Raw genomic sequence first — 22,907 nt, 5'->3', positions numbered from 1 at the left:
TAGGGTTCGTGAAGGTGAAATACAGTAGTTTCCCCACTGAATAAAACATGAAGATGTTAACATAATCAAGATCAAGGTGCGTCACTTAACTGCAGAAATGGATTACCCTGATTACACAAATAAAACATCTATCCATTTTAATTCTATATAAGACAGTCAAGGTTGGAGCCTGAGGCAGCAACACAGAAAAGAGGCAGCTGGAGGTTTAAGGTTTTGTCTAGAGCTGGGCTGAGGCTCTCCTGGGAGCTGGGTAAGGGGACAGGGGCTGTGGTTGAAGCCAAGTGCTGATGGCATGGCACATGCACAACTGTCCCACGGCTGAAGGCTGCTTCAGAACAATAACAACCACACCCTCTGGGTTCAATATGGCATGCCTCCTTTTGACCTATTGTTAGAAGACGACATTTTCAAATAGGACTTCATTTGTGAGGATTGAAGTTAAGATAGTGTAACAGCATAGAAATATTATTGTATCAATGGTTCTTGTATGCACAACAATACACAGACACTTTTATCAACCTAGGAAAAAGAAAGGACACAAAAGTGCAGTTACAGTGGCATCAATGATACAGCTTTGCACCGTAATACCAGTGCCAATAATCGACTATAAATTGTTGTCTTGTAAGCCTTGCACATAAAGTCAAAAAGTAAGGCGACTGTACCTTCAACACTTCCTACCATTTAAAACAGAAATATCCTCTGGCACTGCAGTCCATTTGGCTGCTTCAGGTAAGTTTACTTCCACTTTGGCCTCAGGAGGGTGCAGACAAAAAGACACAAAGTACAGACAGAACAACCACAATGAGTCACCCGAGAATCATTCGACGCAATGAATATAGCCAAATGTGGGCAAATCAAAAACAACGCTGCTGATGAATGGCTTTCTGAGCCCCCTCATCAAAACGCTAGCCTGACTGATTTTATTAACTTTATCATTATTTTCAGGTCGAATTCATACAAATGCATCCAGTCTCATCAGGACACATTAAGGGAATATTATGATAGATCTGCAAACATGTACTCTTCATGAAGGAGTCTACTCATTCTGTATTTCTGTTTTAGTGTATGTATGGTCAATAGGATGAGAGGATGTAGGGGATTAGCATTTAAGTACAGTGGATAGAAGCTGCTGCTAATGAAAAGAAGTATTTATCAAGCTGCCAATCTGACTGTCAGCCAAATTCCCTTGAGGGCTTATTGTGGCCTGGGATTCAATCCACCCAGAAGATAGCAAGCTATCTGAACGCGAGTCTTTTGTGAAGCATTTTGACTACGCCTGTAAAAACTTTATGAAGAAGTGGCATGATCTTACTGAGGAGAAGAAAACATGGGTATTAGGATTCACACATTGCTGTTCACTTTGCTTATCTTCCATGGGATGCCTGTGGTTAGAGTGGTGCCCCAGCAAATGCTCTCTGCAGAATCTCCACTTCCACGCCCCAGTACAACACAAATGCAGCACACACACACACATAGAAGAATGTACCATGAGGGACCACCAGCTGTTGCAGTGACCGATATGGGTAACGCCCAAAACACTATCATCAACATCTGACATGCACATTCTCTCTCTCCATCTCTCTCGTGAATTTGGACACCTAAGATCAACATGTTCACACTCCCTTTATGCCATAATTTCTCTCAAGATGCCTTCTAGCCAGTAACAATCAAGTATAATTAAAGAATTGCAGACTCATTCAACAAGTCACCAACCTTTATTAAGGAGACACAAGCTATTTAAGACTCAGCTTTTGATGACAAACACTCCCAGACAGTTCATGACTACACAACACACAGCTGATGCCTGAAGGAGAAAACTGCTAAAAATATGGCTCACATCCTACTAGACTACGTGACACCTGAGATGAACTGACAAGGAAGCCTGCTGAGGAGGGTTTACGTGGCATCTAATTTCAAAAGCATTAACACTCCTCTCTCTTTATTGTTTCCACTCATTTCCAGTTCTCACACTGTTGAAAGGCGAACTACTTAAATGTACAGCGTGCCCGACACTTGACACCTATAAATCATAGCACCCCATCCTTGTTCCTTACCCAGGCAGTCTTGCTTTTATCGTTCATAGAAAGGGCTGAAATGATCGTTTCAGCTGTGTAGCATCGCTTTTCAATGGCCAGCTGCAGCTGAAGTGGCCTTCGACCCATTCCTCTGTGATTCTAAGAGGTTTGAGGTCCGGATGGTAACCTAACCACTTCCTGTATGGCACCTAATGAGAATAATCATCCCACTGTTTAATTTCAAAAGCTCTGCATGGAGAAATGGCAACAGTCCTGTCAGTATTTTGAACTATGAAATGTGTCGTTCAATGGAGCAACTCACAAAATGTTAAAAAAGGCAATCAGACAAGGCAGAAATATGACTGTGTGTATCAGTAAATCATATATTTGGTTAACTGATTAAAGTAGATATGTACACGTTTCCATTAGCTTCCAGCATGTTGGTTAAATATCAAAATTTAATTTACTTTTAATTAATAAATTACATTTAATGAATGTTTGGCTGTAAACTGCAAGACAGCATTAGAGGGACAAACAAACTATAGAGGTGTAATGATTCTCCGAATCCACAATTCTCTTCAGAACTTGATTACTAAGCGAAGGTTTGGTTAAAAGTGCAGTTTTTGTTTTGCTGATTTGTCTTTCTGTTATTATTTTTTATTAAATCGCCAACAATTTGGAATTATAAACACTAACAGGTGTGAGTGCTTTCAAAACAAAGATGACCTACACTCTATGCTGTCCCTGAACACCTCACCAGATCTTAAGACCGCTCACACTTTGCCTCCCATAATTCTATCTTACTCGATTGCAACACAAATGTCCAGAGTCTCATGGCACAATTCTTGGTTTGAGAACCACTACACTCCTACTAAAATACTTTAGCTACTGTTATACAAGTACACAGTGATGATACACTACAGCAGTATGTGGTTCAGTACATACATAATGTTTTGATGAAGAAAGTAAGCAGCAAAGACAAAACTTAAAAAGCTTTGTTTCCATTTTTTGTGAGCTTTGAAAATTGAGTCTGTAAATGATGTAACTTTTTCACAATCTACAGTTTCTGATAATCCCATAACCATACACACTTTTACTCATCCCCCACAGTCAAGTGTGGGTAATGTGATATTGTGTCTCAGGAACCAACCCTCAGCCAGCAGATGGCCAGCTCTTCCACTGAAATGTCTGGATGCTGGAACCCCAAGCAGCAGAGAAAAGAGGAAATCGAGGTTCAGGTCTAGGCTATGCAACCGCGAGCATTATTACAAAGGTTGTATCTGATATGTGTTCTAAAAAGATTGGACCTTGTTAAAATATATTTCAGTAGAAACTTTATTCATCAGTGCACCGGCTGACGACCAGAACACTGTGACGTTTGGAGGGAATATGATATTTGGAGAGACTTAGATTTTGGTAAACTCCAAAGCAGCTTCTTGTAGTGCATGATAAAATCTGACAGCTGTTATAAAAGAGTGAAACCAGCTGCTGGACTTAAGTCCATCTTCCCTTTTTTTAGTCCTTTCAAGAAAATCATGAACACACCCGACACTTTCTGACTTCAGATCCATCAGGCTCATAAACCGTTGGCTCAGCAGGTGCAACACAGAGACACACAACATGCAGAGTAGCGGCGATCTTCAGAAGCCAACCTCACCTAGTCTCTTAGAAACTAACATCACGACACATGACCTCACTCTCCCGATGACAGAAGCATGTTATCAGTTCTCTATAAAGTCTAGGGAGAGGCTGAACTTGAAATACATACAACAGCTAAAGGAATAAGCCTAACTTCATCGCTTTATAATAGCTGCTTCTCTTAAATGAGGCAATAAACAGGCAGCTGCGTATGCCCAGCAGAATGGTAGCAGGTGAGCAAGGTATTTGACATTTGGCTCACACAGCTCACACACACATTCCTGTATCAGCTGACAAAAGAGAGTGTGCATGATGTGTGTGTGTGTGTGTCTGAAGCCCAGTGGTCACTCCTCTCATGCTGTATATCCCCTGTGGTGATTGGTCCAGTAGGAGTGTGTGTTGAGTAAACTGGTATGTGGATTATTAATTGGAATAATTAAAGAACTAATAATAAAATTAAAGCACTGAGATTTCCCACCCTCAACCTACCTCCATGACTGTGAATGTGTCTACATACTACTTTGGAGTCGATGTGGTCAATATAAGAGTCCAAACGTGCTTGGAAAAAAGTGCTGCTACTTCGATGAACCGCTTGTTTGTTTGGTTTATATATATATATATATATATTTTCCATTTTAATAAACGATGGCCTTGAACTCACCTGGTTGGTCGAAGCGGGTGGATCAGCCGTGCATGGTGTTGAGTGAAACAGCCTCACATCCACGCTAAGCAGAGCAAAATACCTGGTGAGGTCCAGCTCTACTTGACGACACCGTTAGTTTCCCCTCAGACCGGCGCAGTTTCGGAAAAGTGACTAAAGTGGGAACAAAGTCCGAGTCCGGATAGTGCGCCCTGCGTGCGCATCTGGAGCCGAGGTGCTCGCTGGTTTTTGGCCGCCGAGAGCGCACAGAACAAACAGGTTTCTGCATCGGAGAGGGCTCAACAACGGGGAGCGCAGTGGAGCTGACGGCTGGCGAGGTGCACGGAGACGTGCACGGTCAACGGGAAATAATGATGGGTTCGCCTTCAAAATAAAGTCCCAAATCAACCCCTAGAACCAAGCTACTCTGCCAGAATCAGAAAAAAAGTCCTGTTGCTTTCACATTCGTCCATCCTACAGTTACGGCTGGTGTTTCCTGATGCTGCTATAGCCCATCAGCACTTCTATGACTCAAATAAGCACTTGGAGGTTTTATTTTGAAACTGCTTCTCACAGCTGTGGCTCTCTCTCTGCAGACTTGACACTGGGCTGGAACTTCACGCACCGTGATGATCAGTGATGATCAGTCAGCACCGGTGGATTCACTGCAGAAACAGGAGTCGGATAAAGATTATTGTGAAATATAAAGTGAAAATGTTCGTGTACTGAAATGTGAACTAGTGCTAACACAAAAAGCTTTATTTAAATAGTGTTTCATCCAATAGTTTCTGAAGTGAAGACCCACATTGTCTCTGTTTAACCATATAATTTCAGTTGTTATTACCAAACCAAAGATATTTATTCATGCACTACAATAGCTACTGTTTCTGTGATTATTAGTCATTTAGTTCTGTTGTGGGGAACAGCTGAAAACCTTTTCTATTTGAACTCCAGGTTGAAACCCTCCAGGATACAAAGGAACAATGACTCCCACTTTGTCTGGACCTGTCCGGATGACATGTGGCTGCCCTCTGCTGGTCACTTCTCCAATTTTCTTTCCAAAATGTGAAACGTCCCATTTCCACACATCTACTGTTATTTTTAATACTTCAAAAATAAAAACGAGGAGTCGCAAAGACAGTGTGGATACTCACTTTTAGGATGATGAGACTGCCACAGAAATGTTAATTCAGTTAGTGGCATTGATGTAATGCATTGTATTATATCATCTTTCTCATGTTTAGATAAGGACAAAACATTAGAAACACCTCTCAATAGGATGCACCACAGTCCAGCACCCCTTTCAGTTATGACCTCTTTAATAAACATATATTTGTATTTTCACATTCCCAACAATGTCACCAAAAACTGCTTCTCTAAACATACAAAACCAAAGGTTGGTTTCAGATCAGCATGTTTTCCCCAACACTCAGACAAGACAGGGAGTGTCAGGCAAATTCTTTGTCGGGTCCTTCGACCATAAAGCACCTCCCTCTGTTTGACTACCTTTTTTGACACAAAGTCATTTGTTATTAGCTCATATGGAGCGATAACGTAGACAGAGTAAACAAGAATGCTGTAAACACTGTTTGACTAAGGTCTGTCCCGACATTAAATCATTATCTCAGTACTTTGTCAGTTCAGTTGATGCTGATGTCAGTTTTTATAATTGTTCCAAAGTCTGAGGTGAAACTATCAGTTCTGTCAAAATTAAATTTTCTGTTCAAACCATAGTTTACAAGTAATGGGATTGTGAACTGGTGGCACGTGTCAGACGTTTGCTCCAACGTGGCATTACTGCTGTTTGGGATTTTACATTACAGCTGGAAGGCATGCTTAAACACAGGTTGTGCTCTGTACCTCGGACTAGTGTTGACACTACGTTTAATGCTGTAGTACTCCTCCCAAATCCAAATTAAGTCTGTTGGAATTTCAGAAACTATGTTTATAAAGGCTTGTTCATCTAATAGACCATTTAGATATGAGCATTTGTCTTTCTGTGGGTGACTCATCATAGGACAAAGGAACAGATTTGTATATCACCACTTTAAATCATCAATGTGTTGCTCAGTTTTAGGCGAAATAGAGCAGAACAACCACGGCAGAAGAATCTGTTGAACAGTTTACACTTTCTGCACAATTCTGGTCACAAACTAAACTCTGACTATAAAAATGTACCAAAATCTTGAAGTGCCAGTGCCACTGTGAACCCCTGTTGAGTTTCTTGTATTAACTGTAGTCAGTCATATTGATGTCTACTTAAAGGGCAGAGAGTGTATTTAACTCAGCACAGTTCAAATGAGTGTCCGCATGTTTATGACAGGTGATATTGACAACAGTAGGTTGCATGAACCATAGCTCCTCATGTGATGAGGGGGCAGGCTGTGGAGAAACGGGGGCGTTTCCCTGCGCGTTTCTTACCTTTACTGCCAGCTCTCTCTCTCACCTGTCAGGTTGAAACTCAATGGCTATAAAACGTTTCGTGACTAAAACGCCAACTGGAAGTTGAAACAAAACAGCACCATGGAATCTCCACTCAAGGATTCCCCCGTGAGACCGGGCTTTCAGAGGCTGGAGATCCAGAAAACGACGTGGGACGTCCCGAAGAGGTACACAGCGCTGCAGGCGATCGGCTCCGGAGCTTACGGGACAGTTTGGTGAGTTTACGCACAGCTTTCTCCCCCTTTTTAATAATACTGCAACACACTTCAATCCTTCCTTGTGTATTTCTGTAGTCAACCCTCAATGGTGAAGCTCAATCAGGGGTAAAACTATTCTACACAGGAAAACTTCAATGTTTGGTTTAATATGAAGGCATGTAGTAGTAGAAGTAGGAACACTGGTTGGTGAACATGATCTCACCTATGAGCATGTAGGATAGTGATTTTTCGTGTGTTGGTAAATGGTCAAAGGTGCTTTCCTTACAAATGATGCATCACTAATGGTTGTCTACAGACTATATAGGTTTTTACTGCAGTAGTTTGCTCCTAGAGGTCTAGATTACTTCAACATCCGCTTACATGAGTACTATGTGTCTGCTTGAGGCAAGTCAGCAAGTCAGTGCAGGTCCAAGAATCTCCTGCACCAACACAGAGCAACTCATCCTGGCTTAAAGGTAGCCATGACAGATAAGACCTTACCACTGATAATGTTGTTTAACAGGGACATTAGCACCGGAGTGCAGGAGTAGACAAATGCAATAAAAATGCAAGTATTTGCTTAAAATACAACAACTTACATTTGATTTACCTCCATTGTATTGGTAAAATTTTAAACAGATATCTGGATTTTTCTTTTTTTTTGTCATAGCGGTTTCCTCTGTGAAATCATCATTTTATAGATGAATCAGTTCATCAGTTAAAATGTTCTACAGATTCATTTATACTGAGAATAAACATTATTTCAGGTCTAGATTCCAGTAAGCAGATGAGTCATTTTATGATTGAATTGATTACTTCACCATGTGCCCTCTTCCTTATACTGTGTCTTATTTCTTTTTAGCTCTGCCATTGACCAGAATAATAAGGAAAAGGTGGCCATCAAGAAGCTGTATCGGCCATTCCAGTCCCTCATCCATGCCAAACGGGCCTACAGGGAACTCAGGCTGCTCCGTTACATACAGCATGAAAATGTAAGATAAGACAAAAAGTTCTCATAAATGGAATTTGAAGATAGATTGTTGACACAGCTCGGCAGGTCAGTCTCCTGCATGAAAAAATATCATCATTCCTAAGTCCCCTAATGGACTTAACAGCAGATGTGTTGTAAATTACTATATACAGACTATCAAAGTGCCTCAGTAAACTATGACACAGTCGAGTTAGTGAGTTCTGTTCCATTTTACTTTAGTGTCTTTTAAAAAAGAGGACAAGCGAAATCTGTTGACCGTTCAGCAAAAGCTGATAATCTCATCAGTGCTGGAGCAACAATCACTAACATAGCTGCCAGTTACTGACCTATTTTCGTTAATGAAAAATAGCAAATACAATGAATTTTCAAAATACAGTGTTTCTTTTATCTTCTATCCAAACATCTTAAACAGAATTTACATTCATTTGGAAGACGCCTTTATCCATAACTTACAAGGGTACAAGGCAAAGGCAGTGTAAGCACAAGGAGGTCTTGCCTAAGGACCCCTACTGGAGGAAGACCACAGCTAGGATTTGAACCCCAGTCTCCCACATGGAGGGTGATCTTACCACTAGACTATTCATTTACAAAGAGGGCTCTGGGAAATGTAGTGCAGAAACATCATAACCCTTACAAATGGAGACTGTGATGCCTCCTTAGTTAATTCCATGTGTTACATCAGACTGTTAGGAACTACACTGACCTGTCCACAAATGTAGACCTCTGCCAATGTGTGTGCACATTGTATAGGTTTGTGTAATACATACATTTATTGTTATTAGCAGTACAACCTCTTTGCTATGTTTGTCCTCAAAGGTGATCTGCCTGCTTGACGTCTTCACACCTGACTCCACGCTGGAGAAATTCCAAACCTTGTGAGTTGGGATCCAGGATTCACATTCTTCTGTTACTTGTCACAGCTTGTTGAGACCCTGAGTGCAAGTGTGCATGTATGAAATGTTCAGGCAAGGTTGTGTGAGAGCAAGCGTAATCATGTTTATTTTGGTTGGTTTGTGCAGCTTCTCCACCATAACACTAAGATCCTCTGCTTTATTTTCTCTGTTCATTCAGTTGTGTTAATCTGTATCTGTCATCTTACAGTTCCCTCACTCTTTTTGTGTCTCTAGTTATATGGTAATGCCCTTTGTAGCCCAGGATCTGGGCCACATCATGAAGAAGCGAAGGCTAACTGATCGTATCATCACATACCTGTTCTACCAGCTTCTAAGAGGACTGAAGGCAAGTGTTAATGTATTTGTGATAGTGCCAACTGTAAACATCTAGATACATTTGCAACCAGTGTCAAATGTGTGCATCTAAACTAAAGAGGGGTCTGATTTATGAAGAAAATTAGAATGTGTTTGCAGTTGGAGATTTGCAACCAAAACATGAAATTATTTATTAAATTAAGTGTATGTAAAAATGCTGATATTGTTTAAAAATTCAGTTGGAGGTCAAGCACAGAAAGGAACTGAAAGTGTGATGAACTGAGCCTGAAATGTTCAATTAAAATAAATTAGAAATGATTAAAACAGTGGAAACATTTGCTGATATGTAACTGATTAAACCATTAACATGTCAGTTGAAGACACAATCAGGGACAGTGTGTGTGTACTGTAAATAGGTAAATTAGATAGCTAACTGTCAGGTGGTATGTAAACAGTGATAGAAGTTAAACGTTCAATTGCGTGATTATTAAAGTGTCAGTTAAAAAGGTTCACTTCATTATGTATGTGTGTTTATCTATTATCCATTCACTCCTTCATATTTCTCCTGAGCTGGTTCCACGGTACAAGCATCAGACTTAGCAGACGTCCCTACTCTCCAACACCTCCTCCTTTCAAATGTATTCTCCCAACACCTCCTTAGGAATCCATAGGCTTTCTCAGGTCAGACAGGAGATAGGCTATTGTCTCCCAAGAGAATCAAAAATGCCTCGAGAGGTGATTGGGAGGAATTTCACTCAATACCACCATGCCTGACTGTCTGCATTGTTATCATGCTCCTTTTCATTGCATTCAGAATGTAGAGAAACCAGACAGTCTGAAAACAATTTGTATTTTAACTATATTTACACTATACTGTAGTTAATTAACAAAGAGAAATATTTGATGTCTTTATTTAAGGCAGTCATTCATTGTGAATCTGAAAAACCAATTTTATATTTTTTACAGTAAATATACTTTGGACCAAAGGGTGGTGTAATCCAATAGTGTAAGAATGAAGCATAAAAGCAGCATAAAAGGCAACAATTACAGGATATCTTGCAATGTTCAGCAAATAGCTCTGATAAACCTACTTTTCAGTACTAGCACCACACAGCAGACAAAGTTAGGGGGTGATGTGGCGATAGTCTGCTTCACCCATTTGTGTCTTTCAACTAATGGTTAGTCAATGAGTAACTAAGAGTGCTCAGTGGAAATAAGAAAGAGAGCACGTCTGAAATGGAAAAGGAGACTAACTTTGTCGTAAATGGTCCTTTGTCTTTGAATTAAGCTGCAAATCTCTTTTTATCCAGAGATGTTTCACCTAGCTTTGCTCTAAGCCCTGGAAAATATACAAAGCACAGGCCTCACAATCAGCTGCGTGTGGAGGCTTTGCTGCGTCTAATGTGTCCACAACATGTGATGTCACAAGCCATAAGCCTGCGTGTCTGCCCGCTCTAATAACAAAGCATATTGTGCATGTGCTGTAAGCATGCATGAGTGTAAATTTATGTTCTTTTTCTTTACAGTATATTCATTCTGCAGGCATCATTCACCGGGTTAGTATTTAAACATTTTATAATACTCGACTTACTGTCATCTTTGTTTCTTGCTGATAATGAATCCAGTAAAGGTATAGTTTGAAACTTTGGCATTTCCCTGACTTAATTTTTATTAAATTTATTTACTACAACATCTTTATTATAGCCATTGAGTTTCAATGGTCCTAAACAGACTAAGAAACCTCGTATTGCTTGATTTTAGGATCTGAAGCCCAGTAACCTTGCTGTGAATGAGAACTGTGAATTAAAGGTAAGTTGATCAGATTCAACATTTCCCCCTTGATTAAATGTGGAAAAAGAAATCACAACAGAAATTGTTACTGTTACTGTTCTCAGATCCTGGACTTTGGTCTGGCAAGACAAACAGAGAGTGAAATGACTGGTTATGTTGTGACGCGCTGGTACAGAGCACCAGAGATCATATTCAACTGGATGCACTACAGTCAGACAGGTAACAATATTACCTTCCTTTAATACAGACATTTTCAGCTTATTAGATACCATATTACAGACTATTGCAGTAGCCCATGCTGCATCAAAGTAATACATTTTTATTATTAAATTTCCTCTGTGTTTTTGCCTCCCTCACAGTGGATGTGTGGTCAGCCGCCTGTATCCTAGCTGAGATGATTACTGGCCAGGTGCTTTTCCCAGGACATGACAGTATCCTCACACATGCAGTTTGCTATAATACAATAGAACTGTGTATGCTCAGATGCAGTGACCAGACATTTCATCTTTAAAATATAGAAAAATTCATACAAAAAAAAACATATGGAGCATTTTGACTTAAACAAGTACGCCGCTTATCTTAACACATAAAGCTCACTGCACTCTTATTATGAGGTGTTCTTCTTAACCTGTTTTGACTATTTACCACAAAGCTGGGATAAAATGCTGTGATATTTTAAGCTTCCTCAACCAGTCTGTTCAGGTATTGATCAGCTGAAGAAGATCCTCAATATGACAGGAACACCAAACCCCTCCCTGGTTCAGAAGATGCAGAGTAAAGATGTGAGTTTAGCCTATCTAATATATATATGAAATCAGTGATCGGTATCAGTGAAACATGTTTCATTGTTCTTTTCTGTATTTTATATCTTGGTCTGTAATATTATAATGAACTGTTTTCCAGGCACAAGTATACGTGCAAGGTCTTCCTCCACAGAAGAAGAAAAATTTCAGGGAAGTGTTTCCGTCAATGGACAAAAATGGTGGGCTGAGTAGAAAGCACTTCAAACTGAGTTTGATACAAGTTTTGTATTGTAAAATATTACCATACAAAATGCACTTCTTTCTTTACTTAATAATATATTTGCATATCTTGCTCTAATCGTAGAACCACACTTTATTAAATCCAGTACTACTGTATGGTAAAGGCACAACTAACTTCTCTATTAGTTCTTCTCTATAATAGAGCGGTATCTCCAGTTTTATTCTTAATAGCTGAAAACAGATCATTTTGAGGAATGGTTGAGAAAATGTGAAAACTGTTTTCTGTCTTGATGCTTCCAGCTGTAAACCTACTGGAGGGCATGTTGCTGCTGGATCCAGAAAAAAGGCTGACAGCTAAGCAGGGTTTGTCCCACCCCTTCCTGGCTGAATATCATGACCCTGAGAGTGAGCCAGACTCTAAGCCCTATGACGACTCTTTTGAGAACCTGGAGCTTGATGTTGGGGAGTGGAAGAGTAAGTAGGCCCGTACAGAAAAGGCTGATGGTTATTTGTATTTTATAATGCACACATAAAGTGTACAAGAGTATAGAGTTTAAGTTGTTGAATTTGATTTCAAAGTATTTTTAAAAATACCAAATTGAAGAATGCATTCTTCTTAAGTAATACTATGGGATACATTTAATACTGCTTTCCTTTTTTATCCACTCAGGTCTTATCCACATGGAAATTATGACCTTTGATCCTGATGATCCCAGTAAAACAGCCGTGTAGGATGCTGTGATGTGCTGGCACCTCCCAGTGTTTGGTTTTAAAACATACACATACTGAAAGGGTCAATAACTCTGTTAAGCTCAGAAAAAAAATGGCATTTGCATTAAAAAATGTGTGACGTGTTGTAGTTAAATGTATTTTACAAAAGGGCAGATTTACTTGCTATATACAGGACAATAGAAAAGAGTCGAAGCTGTCATGCTAGCAAAAAAAGATTTGTTCATTAGCAGTTTATGGTCTGCACCTCATATTTGATCACACAAACAATGTAAAACTAAAATATGAAAGAAATATAAATAGTTTTGAATTTCTTCAAATGGTGACAGTTACCAATACACAAGTCCATGTGCCAAAGAACAGGCAAACATTCTTATCTCAACTTAGTATTCATGTTAAATGATAAGTCACTACTCAGTTTGACTAACGGAAGAAGCTACTTGGAACAAGAAGGAAGTCCAGTTGACTCAACTTCCAGATAACTTTACCTGGATGACTGAGAATCATCACTGTCATGTTAAAGGATGTTTTGACCCATCATTTGGCCCCAACGAGGGGTCTCAGCTATTGTAATTATTGTTTTTAACCCATTTAAATGTTATATCAATATTTGGCCAGCAGATGTCGTCATTTGTACAGTGTCAGATGCGTCTAAACAGTGAGCCACAATTGATATTGTGCTTCAGAAAATGTTCCCTTTCTCCACCACTACCTTAAATCTTCTGTTAAGAACCTAATCCTCCTGTGTTAATTCACTCCAACACAACAGTCATAATCAATACACGCTGCAGTTTACAGCATAGAAAGTCGACTCCACTACTTTCTGTACTTACTTGTATAGTACATGCAGGTACTTTGTAAAATGATAACCCTAGGTTACGAAAAATATGTTTAGTTACATTTTTCTATCTTATTTTACATGAAAAGTCATTTTGTATTGTCTTCTTCACGATATGTAAGTGCTGCTTCACTTTCTAACTCATTTTTGACCATCACTGTTTTGTATTTTTGGAATTCACTTTTTCAAATAAAACATTGTAAAAAAAAAAAAGGAAATTTCTAAACTGAATGTTGTTGAAATGAAAAGAAAAGCAAAGAGTGTCTAATTTTTCACAGATGACACATAAACTGAAAATGTCCCAATATTAATAGGAAAGTGAAAAAAGAAAGTCATGTTCATCAGTCAGACAGCTGCCTTCCAGAGTACAAGTATGGGCTATTGCACCATTTAGTTTTATTCGAAATATTAAACACATAGAGCACAATGCAGGATTTCACAGGGGAGCTAACAATCCAGCTTCCTGGATTACCCCTGACGTGTAAACCTGTCCTAAACAAAACAATCCCATCTCTGTTTGTAGTTCATAAGCTGCACAAATCCTACACAAGAAGTAATTCAACCAGTTGGATCACTATGCAAATGTGGATGTAGTCAGACCACCAGCAAGCTAATGCAAATATAGTTAAACTGCTAGTTTACTTACACATAGTTCACTGAGGTGGAGCCTAATAAAAGAAACAGTCACTAATCATTAACCACCAGAGGTCAGCAGCAGATCATAGTAAGGATTTGTTGACATAGACAGGATAACGGTGCTCATTACAGTATCATGCACACTAAAAATTTTAAGCTTTATCTTCCTTCAGCATATTACTGCAGTATTTTTATCATAGGTATGTTTATGGTATGTGGTATAGATGGTATATTCCTTAAGCAACTAGCTATTCTGCTAATGCTTTGTGTTTTTCAGGTTCTGTTTTCTTGGCATTTTTACATATATGAAAAGAAAACTCTTGGAGTTTTCTGTGGATTAAGAAGGAGTGAAAAACAATAAAATAAGGTGAATTTGGACACAACCAAAATCGGGTGGATTTACTCCTCTTGTTGCAAACTATACACATTTTAGGAATTTTGGCAACCAGGGTGTTTCCTGTTACAACCTGTAGACTGACGTGGTTGTTCACTGAGCCCATGGAGAGCACTTCACAATTCTCCGCCAGTGGAAACCACTTCTTCGTTGATATAAACACACAGTTCACAACCTTTAGTCTTACTGGACAATGTGATTCCGCCGTTGGCTCAGTAGCAGGTCAAGCCCAACACTTTGGTATAGAAGTGAATCCGGGGTTTTCCTCTGCAGACTCCATGTAGTTGATACGTGTGGTTTTGATATATGTCTCAGTAATGACTACATGGTGTCATGAACCTTAGCTCATACATATTCCCCTCATGAACTGTACCTAAACCTTCACTTTTCGTTTGCCTTTTTTTCACTTTTCCAAAACTTATGTTTAGGACTAAATACCTGCAAAAAGAAATGCTGTTCTTGATTGGATTCTAAACTAGTTGTGATGTTATAATGTTAACTAGCATTAACTGGCAGACAGACAGAAATGTCTCATGTCACACCCATCATTACTCCAACACCTTCCTACCTCCTGTGAGTTCTATTGTTTCATGTTTCTGCATGGGCATGTCGCATTCATCTCTCCTTACTCTCACTTTTGGCAGAATTTAAAGATACTCTTCACCGATTTACAAACACATTTTCACTCATGTCAATCAGTCATGGGTGTGGCATGTCTATAATATCCAGCATGTGCAAAAGAAATGTCTGTTCGTCCCTGTCATCTAAACAAACAGGATTTACTGTTTAGTCCAAATCAACTTGAAAAGACAGTCAGAGCAAATACACACAAGGCTATGTGTTTCTGCGTCAGTATTTCTACCTTTGCACGTCATAGATGATTTTACGTGACAAACACGATCAGAGAAAATTAATCTTCTCCTGGCTTATCTTTAGAATAATAGAGCAAATATCTTGTTTTAAAGTCAATTGATCTGTAAAGGGCAAAAAATCTGCTGTAAAGAAATAGAAAGGATACTCATCTATTTCCTATATCAGATGAATTTTAGCCTTACACTGTCATTTAACATGAGATCATTTATGTAGAATTATGTGACTATTTAACCCTTTAAAATGCACCCCTATTTTCATGCACTGGCTCAAAGATGATGTCCAAAATAAGAGGATGACAGTTCCTTAACCTTTTGGATTTAAAATAAGTTAATATTGGTGTCCAATTAGCAAGATGTCTATACCTGATCAAATCTGTTGTCATTTCAGTCAATAAAAACTATGACAGTAAACTAAAAATGAAATATCTGCTTTTGTTTCTTTCCTATTAAATTATTATCCAGTTGTTTCAACAGTAACTTTGTCAAACAGCTGTCAACATGTCAGTGTTGACAGCTGTAGCAGCAATAAGGGAGGTTTCTATTCAATTCTAAAAACAAACGATTTGCAGAGTAAAAAATCAACAACAACAAACAGAAATGGGTATGGACAGATTTATTCCAGACATTTTGATGGTACAAATTTAAAATAAATCTGGTTGCCCAGTCAGCCTTAACCATGGTTCCTTATTGAGAGTAAAATTGAAGTAAAGCATTTAGAACACCATTGATATACTGCAGTGGAGAGCTCATTTTCTCTCAAAACAGGAGAAGAAAAAGAGGATTCCAAAAATCAAATGTGAAAGTGTTATAGTGTGTGGCTGCTTTAGATGACATCAAAATGCACAAGTTGACAAATGTGAAACAACATAAAAGACATTACAGAAAAGAGGAGATGTAGATGTGACATTTTGGGGATGCCTGCCATATGTGCTTCATAAATTCAAGACTGAGCAGAACATCAGCACCTCCTTCTGTGCAAATCTAAGAACTGTTGTCATTTTGTGTGCAGCGATTGTTGCCTTGTAAGGATTCTCTGTCATGACACTACAAGTATTCTCTTGTCTATGTGACAGCAAATCCAGCAACACAAAGCCAGCCAGGCTGACTGATCAAAGGAAGAGAGGACTGACTCTCATCTCTGCTGCTCTTTGTTTCTGGTGTAATAATCTCTCTGTCTCGACATGTATCTGAATGTCATCTCTTACTCTCTGTAAGTATTGTTGGTGGTGCCATAGAATGAACAACAACATAGAAATGAAATGCCAAAGAGAGTTCTACCATCACGTTAGCCAATTAGAAATGCTTAATGTGGCTGATCCGTGTGTGCAGGTAGAGAGGTGGGTGTTGGGCTTTATGAGGAGGAAGGGCAAAACAAGAAAAGAAGGACATTGGAGATGAACACAGCTGGTGTTTAGTAGGCAATGCGGGAAGAGGAGACGGTTTTGGAGCTTCTTTGACTGATGCTGCTGCCGCCGCCATAGCCACCACCAATGCCAAAGCCGCCGCCAGAACCGCCGCCGAAGCCGCCGCCAGAACCGCCGCCGAAGCCGCCGCCAGAACCGCCGCCGTAGCCGCCGCCCATACCACCTCCAAAGCCGCTTCCAAAGCTGCCACCAAAGCCGCCTGCTCCGCCACCTCCGCCGCCAGCACCTGGTAACAAGAATAAGATGTTAAGAGATGGCAGAAATTTGCATTTGCTGTTTTCATTAAAACTTATCAACCAAGTTTTACTTTACTGAAAACTTAGGAATTTTCAGCTGTTATATTTACAAGACTACCTTATAACTGACTACTTTGTAACTGAATATAAAAACATATGATACATACCGAAGCTGGAGCTTGAGCTCTGTATGTGGATGGTTGCAGATCCACCACCAGAGGCAATTCTGCAAAAAAACACATACATACATACATGAGCTGCTGATGTTTCTACCTGCACAATGTTATGCAATGCACTCTCTCACTGTGTTAAAATATGAAATGTCTTGTGAGCTATAAATAGTTCAGCTTTTACCTAGATTCCTCTCCTTCCAGAAGCTTCTTGTAGGTGGCAATCTCAATGTCCAGAGCAAGCTTGACATTCATGAGTTCCTGGTATTCGCGGACCTGGCGAGCCATGTCCTGTTTCGCTCTCTGCAGGGCTTCCTCCAGATCCTTAATGCGGGCCTTGGCATCCTTCACAGCCAGCTCACCACGTTCCTCAGCCTCAGCAATCTGGGCCTCCAGGTTGGCACGCTGGGAGAAGAGTTTTAAAAGTGAGACTGTGTCTGTTCAATAGATTGTTAAACCACTGCATTTCATGTGGGATGTCAATGTGGTTTAATGTCACTAAATCATTTTTTCATACCAGATAGTCATGCTGAAAAGTTATTTTATGTATTTTGTGCATAGCTGACAAGTGTTGAACTGAAGCATACCTGTGCCTTGACTGCCTCAATCTCATTCTGGAGGCGGCTAATCATGCGGTTGAGCTCAGCAATCTCATTCTTAGTGTTGCGGAGTTCATCTCCAGCCTGGCCTGCAGAGGTCTGCATCTCTTGGAACTGAGAGAAAGACATTAGCTGTTATTACAGAGTCCACAGACCACCACTTTGTGGTCAGCTGCTGATGAGATTACTCCCTTTCTCTGCCTACCTTGGCCTGATACCATTGCTCAGCTTCACCACGGCTGCGGTTGGCGATGTCCTCGTATTGTGCCTTGACTTCAGCCACAATGCTATCCATGTCAAGTTTACGGCTGTTGTCCATGGACACAATGACTGAAGTGTCCTTGATCTGTCCCTGGAGCTCTTGCAGTTCCTGCACAAGAGATATGCGTCATTTTAAATGAAATTAATTTGACCACTTTAATGTTTGGTAAAGAGACATCAAACTGTAAGACTGAGGTGTGGTTCATTTTTCTTACTGCATCATAGATAGATCTGAGGAAGTTGATCTCATCCTGCAGGGCGTCAACCTTTGCCTCCAGCTCAACTTTGTTCATGTAGGCACCATCTACATCCTGTAGGGGGACAAGAAGGAAGAGGTCGCCGTTGGTGATTGGTCAGAGGCAAAGTAGTAGTTCATTCAATTGTTGATGACATGGCAGTGTGACTGGTTTCAGTATAATTAGATAGGTCACCTTTTTGAGAAGCACAAACTCATTCTCCACAGTAGCACGTTTGTTGATTTCATCTTCATATCTGATAGAAAAAAAAGAGGGAGACATTAGCTTTATGGTAATTGTTGGTAACTACTTTAGGACTGTTCAAAGATATAACACACGTGTGCCCCTTCTCTGGTGTTAACTCACTTGTTCTTGAAGTCCTCCACCAATCCCTGCATGTTCTTTAGCTCTCCCTCCAGCTTGATCTTCTCATTGCCAAGCCCGTCCAGTTGTCTGCGTAGATTGGCGATGTAGGCCTCAAACATAGCATCAATGTTGGAGCGGGTGGTGGTCTGGTCCTGCAGCAGGCTCCACTTGGTCTCCAGCATTTTGTTCTGCTGCTCCAGGAAACGCACCTAAGAGGGTAAAAGCATTTGCCATGTTTAGATCCATAGTTAGCTAAGGAAATGTGTAACTTTGATATTGAGTCCATTGCTAAAATAGAACTATGCAACACACTCGTCCATCTGCATAGATTTTCAAAATGAAAGGGAAATAAGTGGACTATTTCCACCTCTTCATGATTAGGCATGCTCATTCTGAGGCAACAAAGATGTTTGTCTTCTTTGTTTTACTTTTCATCAGGTGATTAGTGAGGCCACACCTGTGTGTGGCTTTCCCACACAAAACGTGGTTGTATGCACCAATATTGTCAGATGCTGTATTAAAATGCCCCCAAGGGCAGAGATGTTCTAAATAAAATGGACTGTTGAAAAGTGAAGTTATCTGTATCATACTTGCTCCAATAAGATCCTTGTTAGAGACCATACTACCTAACATTAGTGACATGTTTCAATGACTGTTCCAACAAAACAGAAAATGTATGCATGTACGGAACAGCTGCAGGTCTCTGCCAGTTTCAATTTCAGAGGAGGTAGAGCCCCATTCCTCCATTTGGGGTGTGCAAATGTTTTTGTATGCTTTTTTTTTTTAAAGAAAATGTTAACAGTGCCACACCTCAGCCTAAGTCCTCCCCTTCAAAATTACCACTCCCATGCCTCCAGGATGCACGCTTTCACTGAGTGAACCTGCCTGTCTCAACACACAGTAATTAAGGCTAAAAGCCTGAAGCTATTATGTAAAAATATCAGTTGTGTAATATTATTTATCAGCTCAATTAAAAATCTGAGTAACAATGAATTACTGCATTCCTATTTCCCTTCTGTTACTATCTGCAATTGTTTGAATGCTTAATTGCTCAATATTAATTTTGTGGCCTTTAACAGTGAGACGTCTGCTTTAATGAACAGGATAGGATCAGATCACCTGTGTGAGGACAGATGAGGTGTGGTATGTACACACTGTAGAAAAGCTAAGTGAGCATTTTCTCCCACAGGGTGTGGTTAACCTGTTTTTCATTTCTGCCTCATCTTCTTACCACAGTCTTAAATTATACATGAACTGTACAAATGAGCTAGAAAAAAACAAAACAACTAAATTATTGCATCATCATCATAGAGACGTTAACCCTAACCTTAACTTAAATTAATTATATCTTGTCAACATCTTCTACAATATTGCATTATGTCAGCATGTCTGTTTTTTGAGGGCTGAAACTTTGACTGGAAAGTATTATGCACTGCATTTCAGATAGGGTCCACCCTCTGCAGAGCCACTTAAGTTTGTAAGTCCTTGTTGCCATGGGAATAGATGTGAACCTGATCCCATCTTTCCCCCATACTGACAGCCACCAGTCACCAGATATGGCCACTCTAGTGTTTCCTGCCTCTCTATCTACAGAGACAGCTAGCAAAGGGAAACTGTAGTCACAAAGAAATTAAAGCAGCAGTAGTCTGTTTACAGTCCTGTTTAGATGTTTACTGATGCATAGTGCTGCTTTGAAAACACTGTCTGGGAGGTGCCTACACTGCAAATTTGGACAATTGACTAATCCATATTTATACCAATAATGTGCTCACTATGATTCATTTCCAGGAGCAGCTCTAGCTAGACGATTAGTGTGCACATGTTCAGGTCTGGATCCGTTACTGTGTAATATTTAATGAGCCTACTTGGCCCATTATAGACAAGCTGTTGCAGCTATTCACCCTTGCACAAACCAATGAACTCTATGTGTGCACTGCATTCACTCTCTTCTCTTAATGTTCGTTCTAATATCTATTTTTTTATCAAATGTACTCCAAAATACAAAATATATTCTGAATGTAAATATGGTGAATGTTAAAGTTTTGAGCACTGTTTTCAAATGGTGTGGGACTAATAAAGACTCTTTCCTAGTAAGTAACAGAAGGATTACTCACCTTGTCAATGAAGCTGGCGAAGCGGTTGTTGAGAGTCTTGATCTGCTCTTTTTCTTGGGTGCGGACAGTCTGGATGTTGGGGTCAATATCAATGGAAACGGGTGCCAGCAGGCTCTGGTTGACTTGGACATTTGTGATTGGCATTGGTGGGATACCACCACCAGCTCCACCACCGAAACCAAGTCCACCACCGAAACCAGCTCCACCACCGAAACCAGCTCCACCACCGAATCCACCTCCACCACCGCCAAGACCGTAACCAGCGCCAAGACCAAAACCACCACCACCGCCAGCACCAAAACCACCACCACCACCAGCACCAAAACCACCACCACCAGCACCAAAACCACCTCCGCTTGACCTAAGCCTTGATGCACCAGAAACACTGGCTGATGACAAAGAGAATGCTGGCTTTGTGTAAAGAACAGCAGATCTTGAGGAAAATGATCCTCCACCTCCTACTCTGCCACCGAAACTTCCACCTCCACCTCCACCTCCACCTCCACTGTAAGAGGTCCTGACAGACGTGACTGAAGATTTCATGGCTGGTTTCGTTTCTTCTGAAAGAGAAGGATTCACAGAGAAAAGGAGGGGCAGAGAGAGAGGTTCAGCCGAGCAGTGGAGCACACTAAGAGGAGAGCCAAGTCCCTCTAAGTGTCTTCTCTCTGTTCGTGGTGGACTTTTATCTACCTGAGAAGTAGGCCCACCTCCTCTGCCACACCCCTTTCAACCTCCTCCAATTACCTGAATCCTGGATGGTGCACTTGCATGCAGGGAGATCGGTTTGGAGCAGCTCAGCTTGTCAGACGGGTAGCAGGGCCACCCCTGTAAGATGAGCAGGGCTGACACACCCAGGTGCTCACAGAGGAATGGCATCAGTGCCTGGGGTGGAAAGAGATGTTGGAAAGGACAGTTTTACTGGGTTAGCTGGGAGCATTCTAAGCGCTGTGTGTAGATGGAGGTTTGAGAGGTTGGGTTGGGGGGGTGTGGACCTATGTAATCTCCTTGCAGGACAGATACAATATGAATATTTTAGTTTCAATTGGTAAAATCTTACAGGAATTACATTTTGATCAACCCAACTAATTGTATACATAGATACATATAGACATGAAGGTTTGCATTATGCTTATATATAATTGCTCGAAACACACCACAGTAAAATTGTGGTTAAACTACCACACAGTGGCTGTACTGAATATACTATATAAACCACATGATTTTAAATTGAACACATTGTCTGTTTGATACAATAAAACATACAAGCTGCCAACCTAGGAATCATGATCATAATTGAATAAGCCTAGCATGGCAAATATTTTGGTTAAAAATGAAATGTTACTATGCGAGGACAAACTGCTAAGAGTGATGCTGAGTTTTTCTACAGATTTACTTTTTCAGTGCTTTCTGAGAACCTTTATTGCATTGAGGTGACCGAATTCAGAAAGAGACTTATTATATCTAAGCAAAATGTCCTGCTTGCATGATTGACATAAATAGAATAAGTAAGTAATGCTTTATTTGATAATCAATGACTTTGGAGAAGAGATAAAGAGATTTTCCTGTTTAATTCCACCACCCTGTTATTTATGCGTTTAGTCCTGCACCTTGTGATTGCTTCAATTGTTCATTGTACATACTATCTTACAAACTCATAGCACAGTGAGTGAGTGACTTTTTTAATGTTTGTTTAAATTTACTTGGACATTGTGAGCATCCATTGCTGCTTTGCACATTACACATACATTTATTAATCTTTAAAACATGTAATTTACAACATGACTGTCTAATGTCATTTTTCAGCTAAAAGAATCTCGAAGTACACCAGCTTTCTTGTTCTGACATAACAGGAACCATAGATACCTGTTGAAACCCATCTTAACTCTGACTAAGGTGTTGGCTTCTCAGTCTTTGTACTGTAGTAGCATCTAAAGGAGCTGTAGGGCACAACTGAGTCACACCCTAAAAGAAAATACCAGCGCTTCACTCTCATTTCCAACATAAGAAGAGCTGTGTTCATATGCAACATAGTCTATGCTCATGCACCAATGTATTATGTCAAACGCAAACAGAAAATAGATTAACATCTGTACATGCATCTGCATTTGTTTGCACTACAATTTATAC

General features: G+C 40.1%; 3 protein-coding genes across 4 annotated transcripts in view; 1 reads left to right on the top strand and 2 right to left on the bottom strand.

Annotated features, from left to right (window-relative positions):
* plxnb1a (plexin b1a) overlaps window positions 1-4,588 on the bottom strand; it is a 47,429-nt gene extending 42,841 nt beyond the window's left edge. For both annotated transcript variants that reach the window (XM_026367949.1, XM_026367948.1), the window contains exon 1: window positions 4,315-4,588. The gene's annotated coding sequence lies outside the window, so the exon portion shown is untranslated. The remainder of the gene's footprint in view (window positions 1-4,314) is intronic.
* Window positions 4,589-6,709: 2,121 nt separating this feature from the next.
* On the top strand, window positions 6,710-13,648 carry zgc:171775 (STKc_p38 domain-containing protein). Its single transcript, XM_026368672.1, has 12 exons — window positions 6,710-6,950; window positions 7,795-7,924; window positions 8,740-8,798; window positions 9,051-9,162; window positions 10,658-10,687; window positions 10,893-10,940; window positions 11,027-11,141; window positions 11,282-11,353; window positions 11,625-11,704; window positions 11,826-11,904; window positions 12,206-12,379; window positions 12,576-13,648. The coding sequence occupies exons 1-12, from the start codon at window positions 6,817-6,819 to the stop codon at window positions 12,635-12,637; spliced, it is 1,095 nt and encodes a 364-aa protein (XP_026224457.1). The 5' UTR covers window positions 6,710-6,816; the 3' UTR covers window positions 12,638-13,648.
* A 2,323-nt stretch (window positions 13,649-15,971) lies between these two features.
* On the bottom strand, window positions 15,972-21,450 carry krt5 (keratin 5). The gene is made up of 9 exons (XM_026368605.1): window positions 20,781-21,450; window positions 18,667-18,875; window positions 18,496-18,556; window positions 18,280-18,375; window positions 18,009-18,173; window positions 17,792-17,917; window positions 17,389-17,609; window positions 17,202-17,260; window positions 15,972-17,024 (listed from the first exon to the last, which is right to left on the bottom strand). The coding sequence occupies exons 1-9, from the start codon at window positions 21,321-21,323 to the stop codon at window positions 16,786-16,788; spliced, it is 1,719 nt and encodes a 572-aa protein (XP_026224390.1). The 5' UTR covers window positions 21,324-21,450; the 3' UTR covers window positions 15,972-16,785.
* Between the last annotated feature and the right edge of the window lie 1,457 nt (window positions 21,451-22,907).

Source organism: Anabas testudineus, chromosome 7 (genome assembly GCF_900324465.2).
Source record: "Anabas testudineus chromosome 7, fAnaTes1.2, whole genome shotgun sequence".
NCBI lineage: Eukaryota > Metazoa > Chordata > Actinopteri > Anabantiformes > Anabantidae > Anabas > Anabas testudineus.
Note: the sequence above shows the minus strand (reverse complement) of the source record. Positions and strands in the feature narration are given on the sequence as shown.